At 32.5% G+C, this 20,656-nt stretch overlaps 2 protein-coding genes across 5 annotated transcripts; one reads left to right on the forward strand and one right to left on the reverse strand.

Moving 5' to 3' along the window:
- Nucleotides 1-11,378: 11,378 nt before the first annotated feature.
- LOC107958899 (serine/threonine-protein kinase AFC3) lies at nt 11,379-15,305 on the forward strand. Of its 4 annotated transcripts, XM_016894805.2 has the most exons (13): nt 11,379-11,643; nt 11,786-11,891; nt 11,991-12,017; nt 12,107-12,260; nt 12,344-12,392; nt 12,741-12,855; nt 13,016-13,107; nt 13,199-13,346; nt 13,799-13,863; nt 13,946-14,043; nt 14,124-14,229; nt 14,308-14,432; nt 14,742-15,305. In XM_016894805.2, the coding sequence occupies exons 1-13, from the start codon at nt 11,557-11,559 to the stop codon at nt 14,770-14,772; spliced, it is 1,203 nt and encodes a 400-aa protein (XP_016750294.2). In that variant the 5' UTR covers nt 11,379-11,556; the 3' UTR covers nt 14,773-15,305. The 4 variants fall into 4 exon arrangements, with proteins under 4 accessions (XP_016750294.2, XP_016750295.1, XP_040968890.1 ...); XM_016894806.2 differs by lacking the exons at nt 12,741-12,855; nt 13,016-13,107 and having other exon boundaries at nt 13,148-13,346; XM_041112956.1 differs by lacking the exons at nt 11,379-11,643; nt 12,741-12,855 and having other exon boundaries at nt 11,780-11,891; nt 11,991-12,260.
- Nucleotides 15,306-16,037: 732 nt separating this feature from the next.
- LOC107958900 (DDT domain-containing protein DDR4) lies at nt 16,038-20,429 on the reverse strand. Its single transcript, XM_016894808.2, has 11 exons — nt 20,099-20,429; nt 19,866-19,976; nt 19,501-19,587; nt 19,374-19,411; nt 19,195-19,276; nt 18,876-18,979; nt 18,640-18,799; nt 18,471-18,563; nt 18,237-18,360; nt 17,352-17,394; nt 16,038-16,787 (listed from the first exon to the last, which is right to left on the reverse strand). Exons 1-11 carry the CDS (start codon nt 20,261-20,263, stop codon nt 16,304-16,306), a joined length of 1,491 nt encoding a protein of 496 aa, XP_016750297.1. The 5' UTR covers nt 20,264-20,429; the 3' UTR covers nt 16,038-16,303.
- Nucleotides 20,430-20,656: the final 227 nt, after the last annotated feature.

The raw sequence follows: 20,656 nt of genomic DNA on the forward strand, positions 1-20,656 counted from the left end.
TCAGTTCAAGTTTTACTTGTGTTGTCGCTGGACTACATACATATACTGGAAAAATGTGTGGCTAAATTCTGTTATAGGTCCATCTACTCTTATCAAATATGAAATTAGTTCTTGGAATTTAGTCATTTTAAAATTCAGATTCAATTGATGGTATAATTAAAATTATTTTATTTGATTTAAGTTTATTACAAGATCATTTTTAGTTACATAACTATTTACCAAATGAGTATTTTTTTTTTATTTTAAAGTATGGCATCAATAAATTTACCAAAAAAATTAATTGTATTAAAATTTGAAATCTAAAAAAATAGAGAAATTAAATTTATAAAAATAAAAGTATCAAAACTAAATTATAAATTTGTGAAGAATACAAGTATTTATAATATATTTTAACTATAATTTCTTTTATAGTGATTTAAAACGAGTAAAATCTGAAATGAAATCCCTGGGCTGTGTGGCCGATGGTTTTGTTTTGTATTTTACTGTTTATATAAATAAGTTTTAATTTTGTGAGATTTTATAGATGAAATTTTATTTTGATTTAATTTTTATATATTATTATTAGTATTATCGAATTAACACTATTTTATGTTGATATATTGTTACACAAATAATTATATTAATCCAAAATAAAAATAAATATATGTATTAATTTTTTTAAATGTATACAATTGAATCAAAATTAAAATTTTATATATACATATGAATCACAATTCAAATTTTATATGTATAATTACACCAAGTTAAAATTTATATATTAAATTATACATTAAATCAAAATTTATATATAAATTAATATGTATACCTGTATAAAACTACTGTCGACCAGTAACTTCCCTTTTTCCATTTTTACAATTAACTTTCCTTTTTCCAATAAACTTTCTTAAATTATGGAATCCAAAATAAGTGTACAAACTGTTCTTTATGCCTTTTATAGTATATATTGTATAAGTGGCTTTTTTGCAATCTTATCTTAAAAGATTAAAAAAATTATGAAAATGACTCAATTGAAAATGACTCAATTTTAAGATTAATTATGGGAATGATCTAATTTTTATAGTATAGTTGAATGTTGCCACTTTTTTAAGCATCATTACTCTAAAAATTCCCCCTAATAATATTTTAATCATTAAAAAAATTTTGTGTCACCTAATAAATTGATAGTACCAAACTAAAGTGTGCAAGGACAAAACGTTCAAGGACCTGATGAATTAGTTATCCCTTTTAGATTGATTGAAAAGAAGGGTGTGCATGATAGTATGGCCGCAACAAATTAAACTTTTAGTATATTTACATGTTAGGTCTGTCTTATTTTAAAATTAAATTTAAATAGTCTTTAAAAGATACAAGAATAACAAAAATAAACCATTCTCGTTTTTTTATTTTTTAAAAACAACAAAATTAATAATATATATAAACTTGTTATTTAAATTGCTCAAATATATCCCTAAAAAAATTCCTCAAGTTCATTTAAATTTGAACATTTCCAACTCATTCCCTCAGCCAATCTAAGAAGGGTAATTACTTCATTAGATCCCTCAATATTTTACCCTTACACGCTTCAGTCAGGTGCCGCCAATTTGTTAGGCTGCACTAAAAAAATTATTATTATTTTTTTATAATGATCAAAGAATGGACTTGGGGGGATTTTTAGGGTGGTGCCACTCGAGAAAGTGACGACACTCAATCTACTGTAAAAATCAGGTCATTCCCTGTCATAGTCACTAAATTATTTTTATCTTAAGCTACAGAACTCCAAATTAAGATCCGCTAATTTTCCCTGAAACTAGACCATAAAAATTTATAGAAATTTTGATTTAACCAATAAGTACAATTTATTCTTTAAAGTCACCCCTGTTCTGCTATCTGACAATTCTGACCCTTCTTCACTAAAAATTAATTATCTCATCGTACAGGATTTGAATGATGTTCTAATTTGTTTCTCTTGAAAATAGACTCATTCAGGATTCTAAACATATAAATTTAAGCCCCTAATTATTTTTCTCCAATTTTTGATGATTTTCGAAATTCAGAACAGGGAAACCCGAAATCATTCTGACCTTATTTCACAAAATTTATTATATCTCATGATTTACAATTTCATTGGTTACATCGTTTCTTCTATAAGAAACTAGACTCAATAAGCTTTAATTTCATATTTTATTCATCCTATAATTAGATTTCTATAATTTTTGATGATTTTCAAAGTTAGACTACTGCTGCTGGCCAAAACAGATTTAGTGCAAAAATGTTGATTTCTATTTTGCCCCAAATTTCACAGTTCATACAATTCAATCCTTGCTCAATTAACCCCTCAATTGAGCTAATTTTTTCTCATTTAATACTTTATTCTATCATTTTAAACTACTTCATAACCCTTGAAAGTCAGAACTTTAGCACTAGACCTTAATTCCAAACTCTTTCACAATTAGGTCCTAAAACCAATTTCCATCAATTTTACTTGATAAAATCACTATATATCAAAATTAAAGCTTAAATTCTATGTTCATTCATCATATGCTTCCAACACTTACCCATAAAAACTTTAAAAATTAGCCATGGAATCAAAAACTAATGACATAGTAAGTTGGACCCAATTGTAAAAGTCCAAAATCTTAGAAATTTCAAGGAGAAAGCAAGAATTAAACTTACATGAAGCTAGAGTATGAAAACCAGCTTGAACCCTCTTCCATGGCTGTTTTTCAGCTGATGAAAATAAAGAAAAATGAAGAGAATTCTAGATATTCCAATTTGGTCCCATTTTTATTTAGCTAATTTTGGCAATTTTCTGATTTTACCCTTATTTCAACCATTTCCTGATTTTTCTCAAATATTGCCACCTAAAATATCTCCTTTGAGCTTATTTGCACTTTAGGTCCTTCCTCATTTGACAATTGAGCTATTTAATCCTTTTAGCAACTTTTATACCTTTTTCAATTTAGTCTTTTTTATTTAATTAATCACCCAAACGTCAAAATTTTTTGACGAAATTTTAATACTACCTCAGTAACACTCCATAAATATTTCTAAAAATATTTATGGCTCAGTTTATGAAGTCGAGGTCTCGATATCTCATTCTCGACCCAATTTACCTGATTAATTCTTTTAAATTACCAAATTCACTAATTCAAAAATACTTCTATAGTCACACTTGATTCATAGGTATTAATTTATTAAATTTTTGACTCACTCGTCAGATTTAGTGATCTCAAATCACTGTTCTTGACACCACTGAAAATTAGGCTGCTACAACTCTCCACTCTTTAGAGATTTTCGTCCCTGAAAATCTTACCAGAAAAGGTTAAGGTTTCTGCATAACTCCTCCATCCAGTAATGTTGCCTAAGAACCTTCACTAAGTTTATGCTTTTATATATTGACTTTTTAATCTCTCACATAAAAAATTTAGATCAATCCTTTCCTAAGCGACACGTCGGCTGAATCTTGACCTCTAGAGAATGAATATACAAAGAAATCTGATCGGAACAATCACAACATAGATACACAAAACACATTTTGAACCTTTCTAACTCTAACTGTGAAGTTAGTCAATACATCACTGGTCTTATACTCTTTATCAATACATCACTAGTCTTATACTTTTTATAATCTCATATTACCCGATAAATTACAGACTCAACTTTCCAGTTACCTTAAACCTCTGGAATAGAAATGGAACATATTTTCAATATTCTGAATCACTTTTTAAACTGACCATCAGTTTGAAGGTGAAATGCAATGCCAATAATACAATTGCTTATTCAGAGTTTCCAGTAGTTTTCTCCAAATTCACAATATAACCCTCGAATTTTTACCCGATTAATAAAGACTAACACTCCGCGCAATCGGATAATCTCTGAAACATACACTCATTCAATCCATCATGGGTCAATCAATCAATAACAGTCCAGGTAATCTCAATATTTTTCAGAGATAGGAAAGTCCCGTTATGAAGTTTACAATAACTTTATCTCGTTTCTACTTCAGTATCATCACTGGTTGCAATAATCTTAAAAACACTGTACATTTGGCTTAACCTGTTGACAAGTCAAATACCTGAACACGGATTCAGAAATGTCGTATTTCATAACTGACTACCATTACATCTATATCAAATCACCATACATCACGTTACTTTCTGAATGAACAGACAAATTACCGTAATGAGCTTCGTACTAAAAATTTCCCGTATAGCTAGGGATTCCTCGGTAAGCAAACTTTTTCTCAGAATGTCAAACAATCATTGGGTTTATTCTTATACTCTGAATTAGAAGTCGACTTGCACTATACTCAATTACTTTCAATTTACTAACACATTACTAAAATTCGCAAATTCGAAATAAAAGCATCAATTTCAACCTTTATCTCAGTTAGGATCGAACTGTCATTATACAAGATCAATTGAGTAATCATCGTTCGCAAAGTAAACAAATACTTCACTACTCAGAGCATACATATCTACATTTACTCCTCTCAAAGGTTAATAGATAGCTACTCACAATCTTTCAATAGCTCAAATCATCATTGTTGTCTTAAATTCAAATATTTCTGTGATATTCGACACTTTAAACTCTTGGGATCAAGAAGTATGTAGCATTTTTTTCCAGACTATATGTCTATTTACCCATAAATACATAAAATTCATTTCCAAACTCGAGGATCGATTTACATGCATATATCTTAATTTACCTTTCAACTGAATAACTTGTACTAATTAAAACATCTGAGTCAATCTTAACTATCAAACAATAATAACCTTGCAAAATAATTTCCTCTTCAAGCTGTTAGAACAACTCAAACACATAATTTTTCATAATTTCCGTAACATGCTAGTCAAAAAGCTTTACTAACGGCATTAGCTCAAACAAAACACCACATCTCGATTTATTTCATTGATCTTAATCAATCTTACCTAAGAAAAGAAAACCAATATACAAATTTAGCTTGAACAGTCACAATCCACACTTTGTCGATGTCAATCTTCTCAAGAAAACTCGAAATATTCCTGATAACACATTCTTTAGATATCATACCTGTATGAGTCAATTGTTCTCTTCTTTAACTGTGGCATTGCTTAATTTGAATGATTTTCAGAACAATCTATCATCTATTCCAGAACCGTTTTTACTTGCTAAACCATTCTCATCTCTGACCACAATATTAATTATTCCACTTATTGAACTCTTTTGTTTCAAACTTGTGAACTTATTCGATATAAATTTCATAAACTTTATTATATAACACCATAATGATAGGGGGTAAAGATTGTAAAACCTCGACTTTTAACTCTTATATATGTACACATATCTAACATAGCATTTATCAACAACATAACATCATATAAATACCAAACAACATAGACGAGTTCATCACATGATAAACTTTTATTTCATTTCTCTTTTCCCATATTTCTCGATTTATGATTGTTTCATTTCGTACATCATCCATCCATATTATTAACTCTTTTTCATACCTTTCTAAGTTTCGACTCATCATAAACACATTTTTATTCAAACACTTTAGTGCCACTTTCAACACCTTCTGAAATAACTCGATTGAAAAGTATTTCTGTCTATAAGTAAAATAAAAATTAGATCGGATCATACACATCACACTATCACAGATTTATATGGAATGTATTTCTAAACACTTTACACATCTCATTCCATCCGAGAATCGGCTAAACTGAAGTTGTGAAATGTAACACCCCCTAACCGTATCCGTCATCGAAATAGAGTACGAGGCATTACCGAAGAGTACGAAACACTTACAAATAATTTAAATTTATTTTCATAACAACTTGTCTCGATTTCATACTATTTCATATTTAAGCTTTACTCACCAAAGTATTTGAAATATCATCTTTATGCAAATAGCACACATGAGGTACATAATTCCATAATTATGAATGAATACATTTATCAAACATATTCCATATTCATATATCAATGTCTCATGTCTCCATATATTAATAATCGTGATGGATAGCTTAAATATTCACATAAGTAAATAGTAAAAATTATGGATAATGTTACTTACAAGTGTGATATTTATACTAAGGGTGTGGATGGAGAGGAGGAGGAGGAAAAAAAACATGAATGACTTGTGTATAAATTGATCACATGCCCGATTATAATCGATAAATGTTGAATTAGAAATGATATAATGTTTTATTTGGAATATTTATTACGAAATTATGATTATTGTTATAATACAAAAATCGAACTTGTAAGTTTATATAACTAAATTTTAGTGATCATTTGTTAATTTTATGAATTTCATGATGTGTTATTTCATATGTATTGATGATAAAATTGTGAATAATGTAAAAGCATGAAAATTGAATAAATGATCAAATTGAGACTACAGTTCAGTGAGAAGATTAATTAATGGAAAAGACCATGGTTGATCCATGGCAAAGTGTGAAATGGAGGTATGACATTAACCATGCTGAGTTGTGAAACGTATGTATGGTATCATCCATACTGAGTTGTGAAACGTAGGTATAGTATTAACCATATTGAGTTGTGAAACTTAGGTATGGTATTATCCATACTGAGTTGTGAAACGTAGGTATGGTATTATCCATACTGAGTTGTGAAACGTAGGTATAGTATTAACCATACTGAGTTGTGAAACGTAGGTATGGTATTAACCATACTGAGTTGTGAAATGGAGGGATGGTATTATCCATATTGAGTTAAGAAACGTAGGTATGACATTTCCCATACCGAGTTGTGAAATATAGGTATGGTATTTCAATAAGGAAAACCATACTAAGTTGTGAATTGTGGCACAGAGCAATGACGTACTCAATTCCGTAAGACGTTTCCTAATTTGATAATAAGTAATCTGATAAGTGAGAACTGGTAGCTTCGGCTATTTGATCAGTGAATAGTGGTAGCTTCGGCTACAAGTGACAAGTGATTTCTGTGTAAGACCATATCTGGGATATGACAGTGGTGTGATATGTGTTTAAGATGTAAGACCATAGCTGGGCTATGGCATTTTAGTAAAAAAAGTGATGAATTGATGGATAAGTCCATGGTTTCACCATGGTATTATGATAATAAAGATGTAAGACCATAGCTGAGCTATGGCATTTTAGTGAAATGACCATAGCTATGCTACGGCATCAGTGATTATCAGTGAAATTCAGTGCATACCGGTGCAGACCAATGAACGTAAAACGTTATCCAATTTGACAAAGTTTTGGTAATTATTATTTGAATTTATATGACAGATTTTAATGAACATTGAAATTGAGCTCAATTATGTGATCTCATCATTCGGAAATTGTGTTTGACATGTTATGTTAGTAAATTATGAGTATGTGAATCAAAGTGACAATATTTAAACAACTAATGAGGTTGAGCTCATTCACATGAATTTGTCATTTGAAATTGTGATTGACAAGAAGAAACAGTGAATTGCATGCTTATAAATGGTTACACATATTTATCTGAAAAACAAGAAAAATGACGGTTATTGATATATGGAGACATGGGACATTGATATATGTAACGACCCATATTTCACGGGCACCGAAAAAGTGAATTTAGGGCCTCCGTCTTAGGAAAACGAGTCCGTAAATATTTATTAAAAATATTTATGAAGTTAGTTATGGGTTGAATTAGATTTTGATTAGGTGAATTTAGTTTAATTAGAAGTAATTAGTAGAAAGGACTAAATTGAATAGAGCATAAAAGCTAAATAATAGAATAGAGAAAGGATAAAGGATTAAATTAGTAATTAAACCAAATTAGTGACATGTGTAAGATAGAGAATAAACGCATGTATTTTTAAATTATTAGTACAAATGTATGTTATATGTATATTTACTTATTTATTAAGTAAAAGATATTTACTTATTATTATTATTATTATTATTATTATTATAAGTATATTTTATCTAATAATTGAGATAATGACAAATGTGTGGTGATGAATATTTTCATGTGTACATGTGTGTATGAATACATATGTAGTATTTTTATTTGTTATTATATAGTTATTTTATAATTAAATATTAATTAAGTAAATAAAATGAAATAAAGAATAATAAAATGAATAAAGGAAAGAAAAACAAGAAAAATTACAGAGAACCAAACGAAATAGGAAGAAAGAAAGAAGAAAAGAAAAGAAAAAGGGAAAATTGAAGGTTAAGGGCTTAAAGCTTGATTGGTAAGTTGATTTAGTTCTTTTTCTTGTGATTTTTATGTGTATGGAATCCGAATTCAAAGTTCTACATGTATGAGGTTAATATGAAGAAAAATAATGAATTTTTAGATGTTTGTTTAGATGAATAATTTGAGGATTTATGGGTTAATTTGATAGAAATTTAAGTTAGAAGTGAAAAATGAGTGAATTGTTAAAAGAATTTTAAGTTAGGTTTAAGTAGGGACTAAATTGAAAGGAGCTCAAAAGTTATGTTTTATGATGAATTTTATGAGCTAGGATTTATTAATGAGATGATTAAATGAAAATATGGAGATTAAGTTAAAGAAAAAATTGGTTATGGAAAAATGACGAAATTGGAATTTTTGTAAAAGTTCGATAGAAAGTGAAAATGTGATTTATGAATTAGTGTATTGATAAATTTTAATTGTATAATTGTTCATAGCTAACGTAGCACCGGAACTGTCGTTGAAGGAGAACGGAAAGGAAAAAGTGATCGAGGAATAGCTCGAGAAAATATCGGTTTGTATTATCATAATTCAAGTTATTTCTTATTAAATGTTTAATTTTAATATGTGTGTGTGGAATTTGAATGAGAGGTAAGTAGTGATATTTGAATTGGATTTGATTGATGAATGTATATATGTGATTTTGATACCCTATTAATTAGTCGGGCTAGGGTGGATATAGTTGGCATGCCATAGGATATGAAGAATTCAGGGATTCTTTGACCTCGAGTCGATGGGACACTTAGTGTGTCATATTTACTTCGGATAGATTCGATGAGGCGTTGGTCGCCACTTTGCTTCGGCTTAGCCGATGAGACGTTGGTCATCACTTATTTGCTTCGAACTATCCGATGAGGCCTTGGTCGCCATTCTGGTGTGTTTGGTTGGATCCGTGTATCCGCCAAAGTCCGAGTCATGTTAATAGGGAAAATAAGTGAAATAATAAAAATCAAATGAATTTGATTAATTGAGCTATCAAATAAAATGAGAAAGTGATATTGTAAGATGGAATGTGAGATGAAATTTGTAAAGAGATTGAAGGCATGGACAAAAGGTTTATGAAGTGTTTATATTTGAAATGTGAATTGAATAATTATATGCGGTTGAGAGATGAATCAAAGGTTCATGAGTTAATTGAAATCCCATTGATGATTTACTGGATCTAACCTTTAAAAAAAATGATATAATAGAAATATGATAGTTTAGTATGAATTTATATATATGATTTGTATGGATGATTTGTTAATTATCTATGTATGTTATGATATTTTAATTGTTGTTATAATTTGAATTATGATAATACCACTGAGTATTTCCAATACTTAGCGTACGGTTGTTTTCCGTGCGCAAGTTAGGTAGAGTTGAAGTTCAGTCAAGCATCCAAGTCAATCCCGACCTCAGCTCAATTTTGGTGATGCATTTATCTTTTAGAAATGTGGCATGTACTAGGTTTGGTGTTTGTCACTTATAAATGTTTTATATTTTGAATGTAAATATAGTGCATAATTCTTAAGAAGTAATGAACTGAATGAATGAGAATTTGCTAAGTCTGAAAGGTTTGATGAATGTTATTTGGTCAAGGTATGTAAGTAAATGTTTTGGGCATGAATAGGGTGTGTTTAGTATGTAAAAATAGCTTAAAAATGGTGAAAAATTAGGTTTTCACACGGCCAAGCCACATGGGCGTGTGCCCAGGCCGTGTGGCAAAGTCAGAATTGGCCACGGGTTAGTCCCACGGCCGTGTAAGAAAAATAGATCTACCCACGGGCTGGCCTCACGGCCATGTTGAGCCCACGGGCAGGCCACACGGGCATGTCCAGGTCACACGGGCGTGTGCCCCTATTCTCAAAGAAAAGTTTCCAAAGTACCCGTTTTGGTTCCAAAATACTTTCTAAGTATATTTTAGGCCCCGTAGGCCCAAATTAAGGACTCTAAGATGTAATTTGATAAAAATTGATGTGAAATGTAAAGTTTATGTCTCGGTTTTGTATAAATGTTAGTGTATAAGTCTGGTAATACCTCGTAGCCCTATTCCGGTGACGGCTTGGGGTTAGAGGGTGTTACAATATATGAATATGGAATATGTTTAATAAATGTGTTCATTCATAATTATGGAATTATGTACCTCATGTGTGCTATTTACGTAATTATGGAATTATGTACCTTGTTATGAAAATATATTTAAATTATCTGTAAGTGTTTCGTACTCCTCGGTAATGCCTCGTACTTTATTCCGGTGACGGATACGGGTAGGGGGTGTTACATTCGCATAATTAATCTTAAAGTTAAGTTATTTTCATAATTTTTTAAACTTATAGGGTATTCCTAAAAAAAGCCTATATTTACAAGATAGACAAGTAATTATAAATTTTAATTATTGAAATATCAATTTATAGTAAAAATGTTGAAACACTTAAAAAATTAGCTTCTAACATTACATAAGTTAAATGTGATTTTATGTGTTTAATATTTAATCAGTTTTTTAAATATTATATTATCAATTTTGTTAATTAATGTAAAATAATATTATTTAAATTATTAAATATAATTAAAATATATTAACTTACAAATTCAAATATTATAATAGAAAATTTTCAATATAATTACAGCACTTTTAACATATTTAACATATATTATAGTTTTACTTTAAAAAATTAATGCAAAATAATATTATTCAAAATAATAATCAATTAACATAATTAAATATAATATTAATTAAGTGATGATTAATATAATTAAATTTATATTTAAGTAATAAATCTATTTTACCTAAATAAAATTAGCACAACTTATTTTTTTATAATAACTCTATTTTAAAATTAGTATAATTTTTTAATTAATAATAATGATCACAATTTCTATTTTATTTCTATTTTTTATTTTTAATTGTGAATTTAATAATATAATAAAAATAAAGAGTATTTTCGTGGGAGTTCAAATTTTTTTCTATTTTTCTATAATATTATAGATTATATATTGTATAAATACTTAAATATTGTCTTATACGTTAAGTAGTAATTAATTTTTCCAAACAAAGACACTGTTGATGGTTTTTAGAGCCTATAAAAGCCTGAAAATATTGGGCTAAACAGGGGAGAGGCTTAAAATAAGCATTTTGGGCCCAAATGAAGTAACCGAAATACGAAACCGCCATACTGGGAGAGAAGTAAGGAAATATATATATACATTGCAATCAGCAAATCCGCGCAAAAATTAAAAAAAAAAATCCCAAAATCCATATTTAAAAAAACCCTAACTGGCGAACCTTCTCGTTAAAATAATCTAAAACATCTACGATTGTTTTCATCTTGCAAAGTTTATAGCTTTTGTGTTGCAGATATATAGAGGGATCTGAGGCGCGACAATTTAACGATGGCAATGGAAGTGGAAGAAATGGAGAAGGCGCGAATCAGGAAACGGCCTCGTCTTGGTTGGGACGTGGCACCGTCTCGTCCAGAGGTTGGTTCCTTATATCAAAAAAAAAAAAAAGGTTAGGGCACAGCTAGGTTTAGAAGGGAGAAAGCTAACCTAAAGGGACAAAAGTTGTTTAAATGGTGTGAAATGAAAATTTGACCTTTTGTGGGGTGGGAATTGTTTGTAGGCACAACGAGCTTTGGTGACATCTCGGCGTTCTTCACCGCCCAAGAGGGATGATGATCACGAAGGCCATTACGTCTTTAATCTCGGTGAAAATCTCACTCCAAGATGTAAGCTTCGTTTTTTTTTTTTTTTGGGTTCTAACCTCAATTCTTCACTTTTTTTTTATATTCTTCATCTATGATTGTTTGTAATTATTGTTTTGACAGATAAAATTCTTAGTAAGATGGGTGAAGGTTAGCCGTCAAAGTGCTCTGCTGTGAGATCTTTTAATTTTTGTGATTCTGGTTGTAGCACATTTCAGCCAAAATTGCTAGTGTTGTAGGCACATTTGGTCGAGTTTTGGAATGTTGGGACCGTCAAAATCGAGAGTATGTTGCAATTAAAGTAGTCAGAAGCATCCGTAAGTACCGTGATGCAGCAATGATTGAAGTTGATGTTCTTGAACATCTGGCTAAGAATGATAAAGGCACCTCACAGTATGTCTCTTCCCATTTTTAGTTTATGGATATTGCATCTCGTCTCATTCATGCTAATAGACTCTTTTGGTTACTTCTTGCAGCTTTGTGCAGATTCGCAATTGGTTTGATTACCGCAATCACATTTGTATAGTAAGTATTCAATGAACTTTTAGCATTATCTATTTCTTTTCAGTCGTGCATTTGGAAATTGTAGTATTGGGAACTTTTTATTTCAAGCAAGAAGATTAGCTTGACATTTTGATAAGAAAGAAGTGGCTGAAGTGTTGAATTTGCTTGTTCTTTTAGACTGAATGGTGTTTGTCTCCTTCTCAGTTTGCCGTGGATCTTTTTAGGCGAACTAGTTGAAATTGAAAGCTTTGATGAGATAGTTGAATCAGTTATAATTCCTTGATTATATTTTGCCCTTGTGGACTTCATTCATGTAAATTGGGACTAAACAAGAACCTTCCTGTGGATGCATTTTAATGGTGTTACCAGGTATTTGAGAGGCTTGGACCAAGTTTATTTGATTTTCTAAAGAGAAATAAATACTGCCCATTTCCTGTGGATCTTGTTCGGGAATTTGGACGTCAGCTTTTGGAATCTGTAGCATGTGTGTGGATTGTTCTTGCCTCCTGTTTTATCATATCTCATCTTCTAACCACTCACCCTGTTCTGTTTCACGGCCTGTTTTGTTGTTCAGGCTTAGTGTTGGATCGCTTATTCTGGTCCTTGTGTTTAACGTCTTTCTATGCTTTTAATATATCTGGCAGATATGCATGATTTACGCTTAATCCACACTGACCTGAAGCCAGAAAATATTCTTCTTGTATCTTCTGAATATGTAAAGCTTCCTGGTTGCAAGGTATTTGGCCTTCTATAATTGATGATTTATACCATTCTAGATTTGGGGTACAAACTCAGGTATGACAATGAAAATGCTTGGAATGGTACAGAGGGGTTCTTCAGATGAAACACATTTCAGGTGCTTGCCAAAGTCAAGTGCCATTAAGCTGATTGATTTTGGTAGTACTGCATTTGATAATCAGAATCATAGCTCCATTGTTTCTACGAGGCATTACAGAGCCCCTGAGATTATTCTAGGTAACCGATTATTGTGTTGGAAAATGAGAATGTGGTTTTCCCTTTGTTTCTTTGTTTTGTACGAGTATTACAGAGCCATCAGTAGTCTTCTGCTCTATTCCCCTTTTCAGGATAAGTAAAGAAGTTCACTTTCCAATGATGAACTCCCAGGTTCTAATTGAGTGAAGCCTGTTTGAGGATTACATCATAGAATTTTAAGAGTCCAACGATACTAGAATGACTAATAATGATTTCAACTGAAAATACTAACCGGAAGTTTAATTAGTCCGCTCTTTCTATTGCTCATCTTGGATTATGTTATTCAATTGCTGGTCTGGATTTTTAATTTGATTTTTTTTTTCTGTTGGTTCCTAATTACCAAGCTTGTTTCCACATGTACTTTGAATTACTCTGATACCTTTCAAGTTTCTAGTGGCACTGACTGTTTTGAGACAAATAAATACTTGGCGCAGGTCTAGGTTGGAGTTATCCATGTGATCTGTGGAGTGTTGGTTGTATACTGATTGAACTATGCACGGTTAGTCCTCCTTTTCTTCAGACACATTTATCTCAATTCATATGTGGAACACGGGATTTAATATTGTTTGAATCATGTGCAGGGTGAGGCATTATTTCAGACCCATGAGAACTTGGAGCATTTAGCAATGATGGAGAGGGTGTTAGGACCTCTTCCAGAGCACATGATTCGAAGGGCCAAGTAAGTTATGGCTTGACTTCTAATCTCATAATCAACTTGTTGTAATCAGATGTCTCACCCTAGTGTGGGTTTAAACACAGCCGGGGTGCTGAAAAATATTTCCGGAGAGGCTCAAGACTAAATTGGCCTGAAGGAGCAGTATCTAGGGAGAGTATTAGAGCTGTTAGGAAGCTTGATCGGCTGAAGGTATGATTTCCTTTCGTTTATCTGCTTTTGACAATTGACATGTTGTCGTTCTCTGATCGAAACTCGGGTTTATTTCAGAATATAGTATCACAGTATGTAGAGAGCTCAAGATATTCACTCGCAGACATGTTGGAAGGATTATTGAAATATGATCCATCCGAACGGCTCACTGCACGCCAAGCTCTAAATCATCCATTTTTTAGGTATCCAAATTAGCTTGAAAGAGTAAATTAACGGTTCCGTAGTGCTTTGATGTTTATGGGAGACAAATGGCGAAGGCCTGAAATTTTGAGATTCCCTTGTTTGTATACTAATAATGTTGGTTTATCAAAATATGGAAGAAGCTGCGTCTTCTTTGAAGTCCTTGTTCTAAGTTTCGGGTTTCGTCCTTCTCTCCATATCCGAGTACTTAACGAGTTTTTTTTATAATGTCCACCATAGATAAGGTGGACTTGCTTGTCATAAGCCATTCAATATCAAAAGGGGTTTGCCCTCTTTTTTCACATTTGCAGGTTTCCAAGAACACTACAAGCACCGAGCTAAGTGTGCGATTTCCTACCCTTCATTTGGCTTTAAAAAGCATGCTTTCAGTGACGTCCCTGGCTTTCTGCCTCGTGTAGGATTCTGAGGTTGAGGTGCTTTAATATCTATAATTGAAGAAGGAATCTTAACTGCGTATGAATGCATTTGGTTGCCTTGCTCCAGAAGTGCAAAATCAGCGAAGCACTCCCATCCAATTAGTGCATTTTGAAGCAGTCTGAACAACTCAATGACCTCTGCCAAGCACCAGAATTAATCCACTCCAAGATACTACGTTTTTCTCTTCAATCTGATTAAACTAAGTACAACATTTCACATACAAATCAATAACAGTGGATGCCTTAGCCGGACATGGAAATCCGCTAGAGCTCAAAAAATATGCAACCTCAGATTCTTCTCTAATCTTACCAAGACCATTAGATAGGGGTGTATAATCGGTTAACTGATTTGAATTACTATTATTAATTAATCTTTCTAAACTGTTAATAGAACTGAAATTTAAAAAAAAATTAATTGAACAGAATTTTTTTGGTTAATTCGGTTAGTTAATCGAATTAATTGAAATTTATATATATATATATTTATTTTTGGTTAAAATAAGTATAAAACATATTAAAAATTAACCGACTTAACTGATCGATTAATTTGTATTTTTAAAAAATTAACTGAATTGACTGAATACTTACATATTATAATATTATTTAGTAAATTTAGTTAATTCGGTTAACCGACTGATTTTGAATAGAATTAATTGTTAACCGAATTTTTAAAAAATTAACTGACTTCGACTGAATTAATTCGATTAACCAATCAATTAACCAGTTAATTAAATTAATTCAATTTTACTTAGAAATTTGCACGCCCCTACCATTAGATGCTTTTATCATATGGTTGTTAATAAAATATGGATATTGGAAAAACATGCAACTCAACATGAATCTGAACGCAGTTAGACAGTCATTGATCGCTCCACAAAATTGCGTTTTAGTTTTGACGTGGAGCCAAACATATAATGCTCAACACAAGTAGAAACCAATAATTGGAACCATTAGAATATTAATAAATGAGAGAGGCCTTTCACGACTAGAACTTTGAGTCTTACGCCTTACACCACTTAGCCATCCTGCCGTAAATATTTTTTGTCAGTATCAGTAATCGTTAGCTATTATTGTTTACTTTTCAAGTGAAAATTTTAGCAGTAGGGTTTTTTCTAGCAAGCAATAGATGAAGGAGAGAAGATACCAGCAAAGGGTGCTAAAAAGGAAAAATTGATAAAGTACTACTTTGACTTAAGATCAAACTAAGGTCTAAGGCAATGATGTTAGGATACTTCGAAGAACTTAAAGAAGAATGGTTCTCATAAATTACACCCAAAAACCGATAGGTACGAGGCTTGCCACTATACAAAAATTTCCAAAAAGAGTGAGAAGGACAAACGCTTTCAGCATCTGCATATCCGCTGACTTGGTTAATTCTCAAGCTTTCGGCTGTTAGTAATCTCCAGGCAAGCTTTCAGGACCTCGTATCCCGATGCTTATGTTGTATGATCAGATGGGACATCATCCTCTGAATCAGACACGATAATTTCAAGGGCAGAGTTAACCATTGGCCTTTGCCTCAACCTATTCTTTGTGCCCAAATTTCCAGTTCTTATGCCAGGATGGATGGCACCTCCAGCCAATCTCTTACTCTGGCACAATCCCATTAACACGTCTTTCTTGTGGTCCTCATCGTTCAAATTTTCATTTTCATCTGCAGAATTGCATGAGTCACTACCATTGCTGTCATCACCATCTGTTCCGCTACTATAATCATCATCATCATCATCATCCTTCCCATTACCATCACCGCCAGCTTCGTGTAGCTTGTCATCTTCAGTGTCACTACCCGAGGAGTTTGCTTTCCCATCTGAACTGCCTTTTGAGACAGAGCCTTCCACGTCTGAACCTCCGTCGAGGGCAAAAGATTGTCTTGGAAGCTTCTGTCCATGGCTTTGTTCCTCAACAGTCTTCCTTTTCCTGTATCAAAATTGAATTGAAGTCACAACCAATTAATGGTCAAACCATCAAAGAAGAACACACGATTGACAGTTTAGTGTAACTGTAAACTCCCTTCTGACAGAAATTCTTAAGGGCATTCAGTTCAATTCAAGTAGAAGCCACTCTTTGGCGTTGACCTCCTATCTCAAGAGTAAATGCTTTATAGAATTTTTTTTGCTTTTGGTACAATGTAATACTAGTTGGGGTTTTACAGTGATTTCAGTTGCGCCGGAAGCACAATACACAAACAAGCATACATTAATCAAATAACACAAAACCCAAAAGACGACAGCAGACAAAAATGCCCAGTAACCAAAAGTTTAACAGTTCTCGAAACAAAATAAATAAATCAGTTAACTTGACATGTTTAGAGAACCTACTATTACTTAATAACCCAGACAGAAAGACATATGCACTTCTACAGATCAGATGTGCGTATGATTAATTAAGATAATTAAGAAGATGAAGATAAACAACAAATGTAAATAGATTAAACAAGTCTTACTATAAACAACAAATGTAAATAGATTAAACAAGTCTTACTTTGTTAATTCTATAGCCTCATCAATAGCACGATCATATTCATCTGCATGATTATAAACCCATCATAAGTCGATCAATGTGCATTTAATAAAAAACAAATGCTAAAGTTTAACTAGACTAAGAGCAAAAGCCGAGTAGATCAATACTATTGATGATCATATTTATCTGCATGATTATAAACTCATCATAAGTCGATCAATGTGCATTTAATAAAAAAACAAATGCTACAGTTTAACTAGACTACGAGCAAAAGCTGAGCAGATCACAGCTAAGATTCAACTACACCTGATTGGCCTGCCTAAGCCTTACACTACAAATGGTAAGGAAAATGGAGGAAATGGAATAGATGAAGATATGACAAAGGAGACGCTAAAGAGACATATTTCCTTCATCCTGTTAGGCATGTATGACAGGAAATAAAGAAAACAAGGTTAAAGCAGTAAATAAAATTGTTAAGTTGAAATAGTGTTTTCATCCCACAATTGGAAGGATTGGGTTTGGATGAAGGAAAAATGGAAATCTACTCAGTTTCCTTCCATCTTCCTATTGCTGTCTTACCAAATGAAGGAAATGAAGGAGGCAGTTTTTTCTCTCACCATCCATCTTTTCTCTCCTACCATAGTGTTAAGTTTACAGAGGAAGAGAACATAAACCCTTTGTTTTTCCTTTTAAAATATTAAGTAGAATGTAAATTCAACATAAATCAACAATAGCTTAACTCAGGTAGGAACTTTCAGCATTTCCAATCACCATAGATTCAAGTGAAGTTATTAACTTGACCTTTATAGAATGCATGTCCAAATAAAGATAAAGCAATTTTTACAGGTTTATAGCTAAAAGGATCATCGGATTGTAACAATAGCAGGAAAGAAGTTTCCATCATACCAAATGTGTAACTGACAGGCCTACGATTGCGACATGAGCGGGTAATCTCAGTACCAGAAGAATTTCTCAAGTCATTTAGGAGCATTTCTTGCCTTTCCTTCCGTTTCAGTGCCCTGTCTTTCTTCTATATAACACAATAAATTGAACAGGTTTACCAACAGAAATAAAACAGAAGCATAGGAACAGTGAGATACACCAAGATTTAGTAGAAGATAAAGGACCTGTCAAGCTTACCTTTTGAAATTTCTCCACAACAGGAATGACATCATTATTGATAGTCTTGCCAATAGCAACTTCTGCTGCAGTCCTGCTAGCCAAGAGTTTATCCTGCCATTTATAGCATGAAAGAAAATAATTGCTTAGCATTTCAGCATTGAGAGAAAAACAACTATTGTGAACTTACCACAACTTCACGGAATTCCTTGAAATCCACTGCAAGTGTTTCCCAGTGAGAACAGACAGTTGGTAAGGTTGAACTTGCTTTCCCCTTTGCTTTTGATTTAGATTCAGTCCTGTTTATTTCCTTGTACAATCTATAACCAAAGACTGTATTTCCATCATACCTACAAACAAATTTGAACTTATTAGTGTAAATCACACAACTGATTTTACAGAATCCAGAATACAGTCAACAATTACCAGTACAAAACATTTCCATTCGCCCCTATCTTCTCTTTCCGGAAGCAAGAAATTTCTTTATTACTTTTCATAGCATCATTAATGTATGACACTGCATCATCTTGCTGTAGGATAATAGGATCCATAAAAGAAAAGTCAAAATGATATGGAATTACTACAAACATTCATCTCAAAACTTACAAAAATAGAAATTAGACATTGATTTTGGGATGATACAAAGAAACCATTTCAAAAGCACATGGACGAACATGATGATAGATAGAGACACAATCACTAATTCAATTAAAACAGAACAGAATTCAAAAGGATGATAGATTACATCTGCTCGAATTTCACAAAGTGCTTTTAGGAGAAGCAAGCGGCTAGTTGGATCAAGTTCTTTGTATTTAGATATCTCCTCTCTGCAAAACAATAAAATAACAAAGCAAAACAACCTCGTTAAAAGCATGATCCACTATCAAGGATTAAGTAAGCAACTTTGGTTTTATTCATTAATACCCATTGCGAGCAGTGAGTGGAATCTCTCCTTCAGCAACCTGCAGTAATAGATGAATGAGTACAAAACTCATCAAATCATCCAGATTACCATGAAGGTGGCACATCCAATAGAAAAAATTTGCCTCACCCATGGCCACCACACGGCAAGTTTCTTGCAAAGTACGGTCACCCATCCATCAGAAACATTCAACAATTTACTCATAGGTGGTGTCCCCTGTCAACAAACAGTTCCACTTAAGACATAGTAAAGAAAAAAAAATCCCCAGACACGAAACTTTTTATTACAGGGGAAAATGCCAAAACCAGGGAGCAATAGCTCCACAATCCAACAAAGAACAAACACATTACATAAGTAAAGGTGGTCTAATGCTAGTAATGTAAAATATTTCTATAAAGACTAGACTCAATGTACTTATAACAAAAACATGTTTCAGGAAAAGCAATAAAAAGATTTAATGCGGATTTATCAAATGCAAAGAAGAAAGTTTGGACCTTCAAAAGTTTGACATGAAGTGCGGCAATTGAGGTATTAGGTTTAACCAGCCCTAACTCGATCTCTTCCGCTGTCAGCTTCAAATCAGTCCCGATCAATGGCTCAAAAACCTGTCAAAACCCAATATCAATTGCAAACACTAATATATGTTCTCTCATCTCATGATCTACGGTTAAACGTTGCCTCCTAAAGGAAAAGAATGATCAAAAGAAAAAAAGAAGATTTCTCTTACAATAAGGAAATTGAGAACCGAGGCGAGTTCCCATCTGTTACGTAGCTTGGTGACCTCCGAATTGAAAAACGAGTCGTCCAAAATCAAGACCGAGTCGTCTCGGGTTTCTTTGCCTTCCAGAGACGGCATTGGTCCGAGAGAGGGTTTTCGGCGATCAACGACCATTTCTAGATAGAGAAAACGAAGAGTAAAGATTCACATAAGAAAACTAGAAAAGGGTCGTTGGAGACAGTGTGAGGGTTTAGGGGTGGGTGGAGGAGAAGTAAGGGATTTTTCCCGCCTAAATGAATATTACCTCAGAATACTGAAACTGATGGCGTGGTTAGGGTTAAATTCATATGGGACTGTCAAATTTCAGAATTTAACCATGCTCTGCCTGTCACGTTAATGATAGAGTAAAGGGAGTGTTTATGGGCCTTTTAGGCCCACTTATATGTTGGAAAACTCATTTTTGTTTTCGAGTTTCCACTATGATCCAATCCAATTCGTCGGGTCAAGCTGTAAATTATGTTGAATCTCAGTGTATTGAAACACAGGGGTATAAATGCAAGTCACAAT

This window comes from Gossypium hirsutum, chromosome A05 (assembly GCF_007990345.1).
Source record: "Gossypium hirsutum isolate 1008001.06 chromosome A05, Gossypium_hirsutum_v2.1, whole genome shotgun sequence".
NCBI lineage: Eukaryota > Viridiplantae > Streptophyta > Magnoliopsida > Malvales > Malvaceae > Gossypium > Gossypium hirsutum.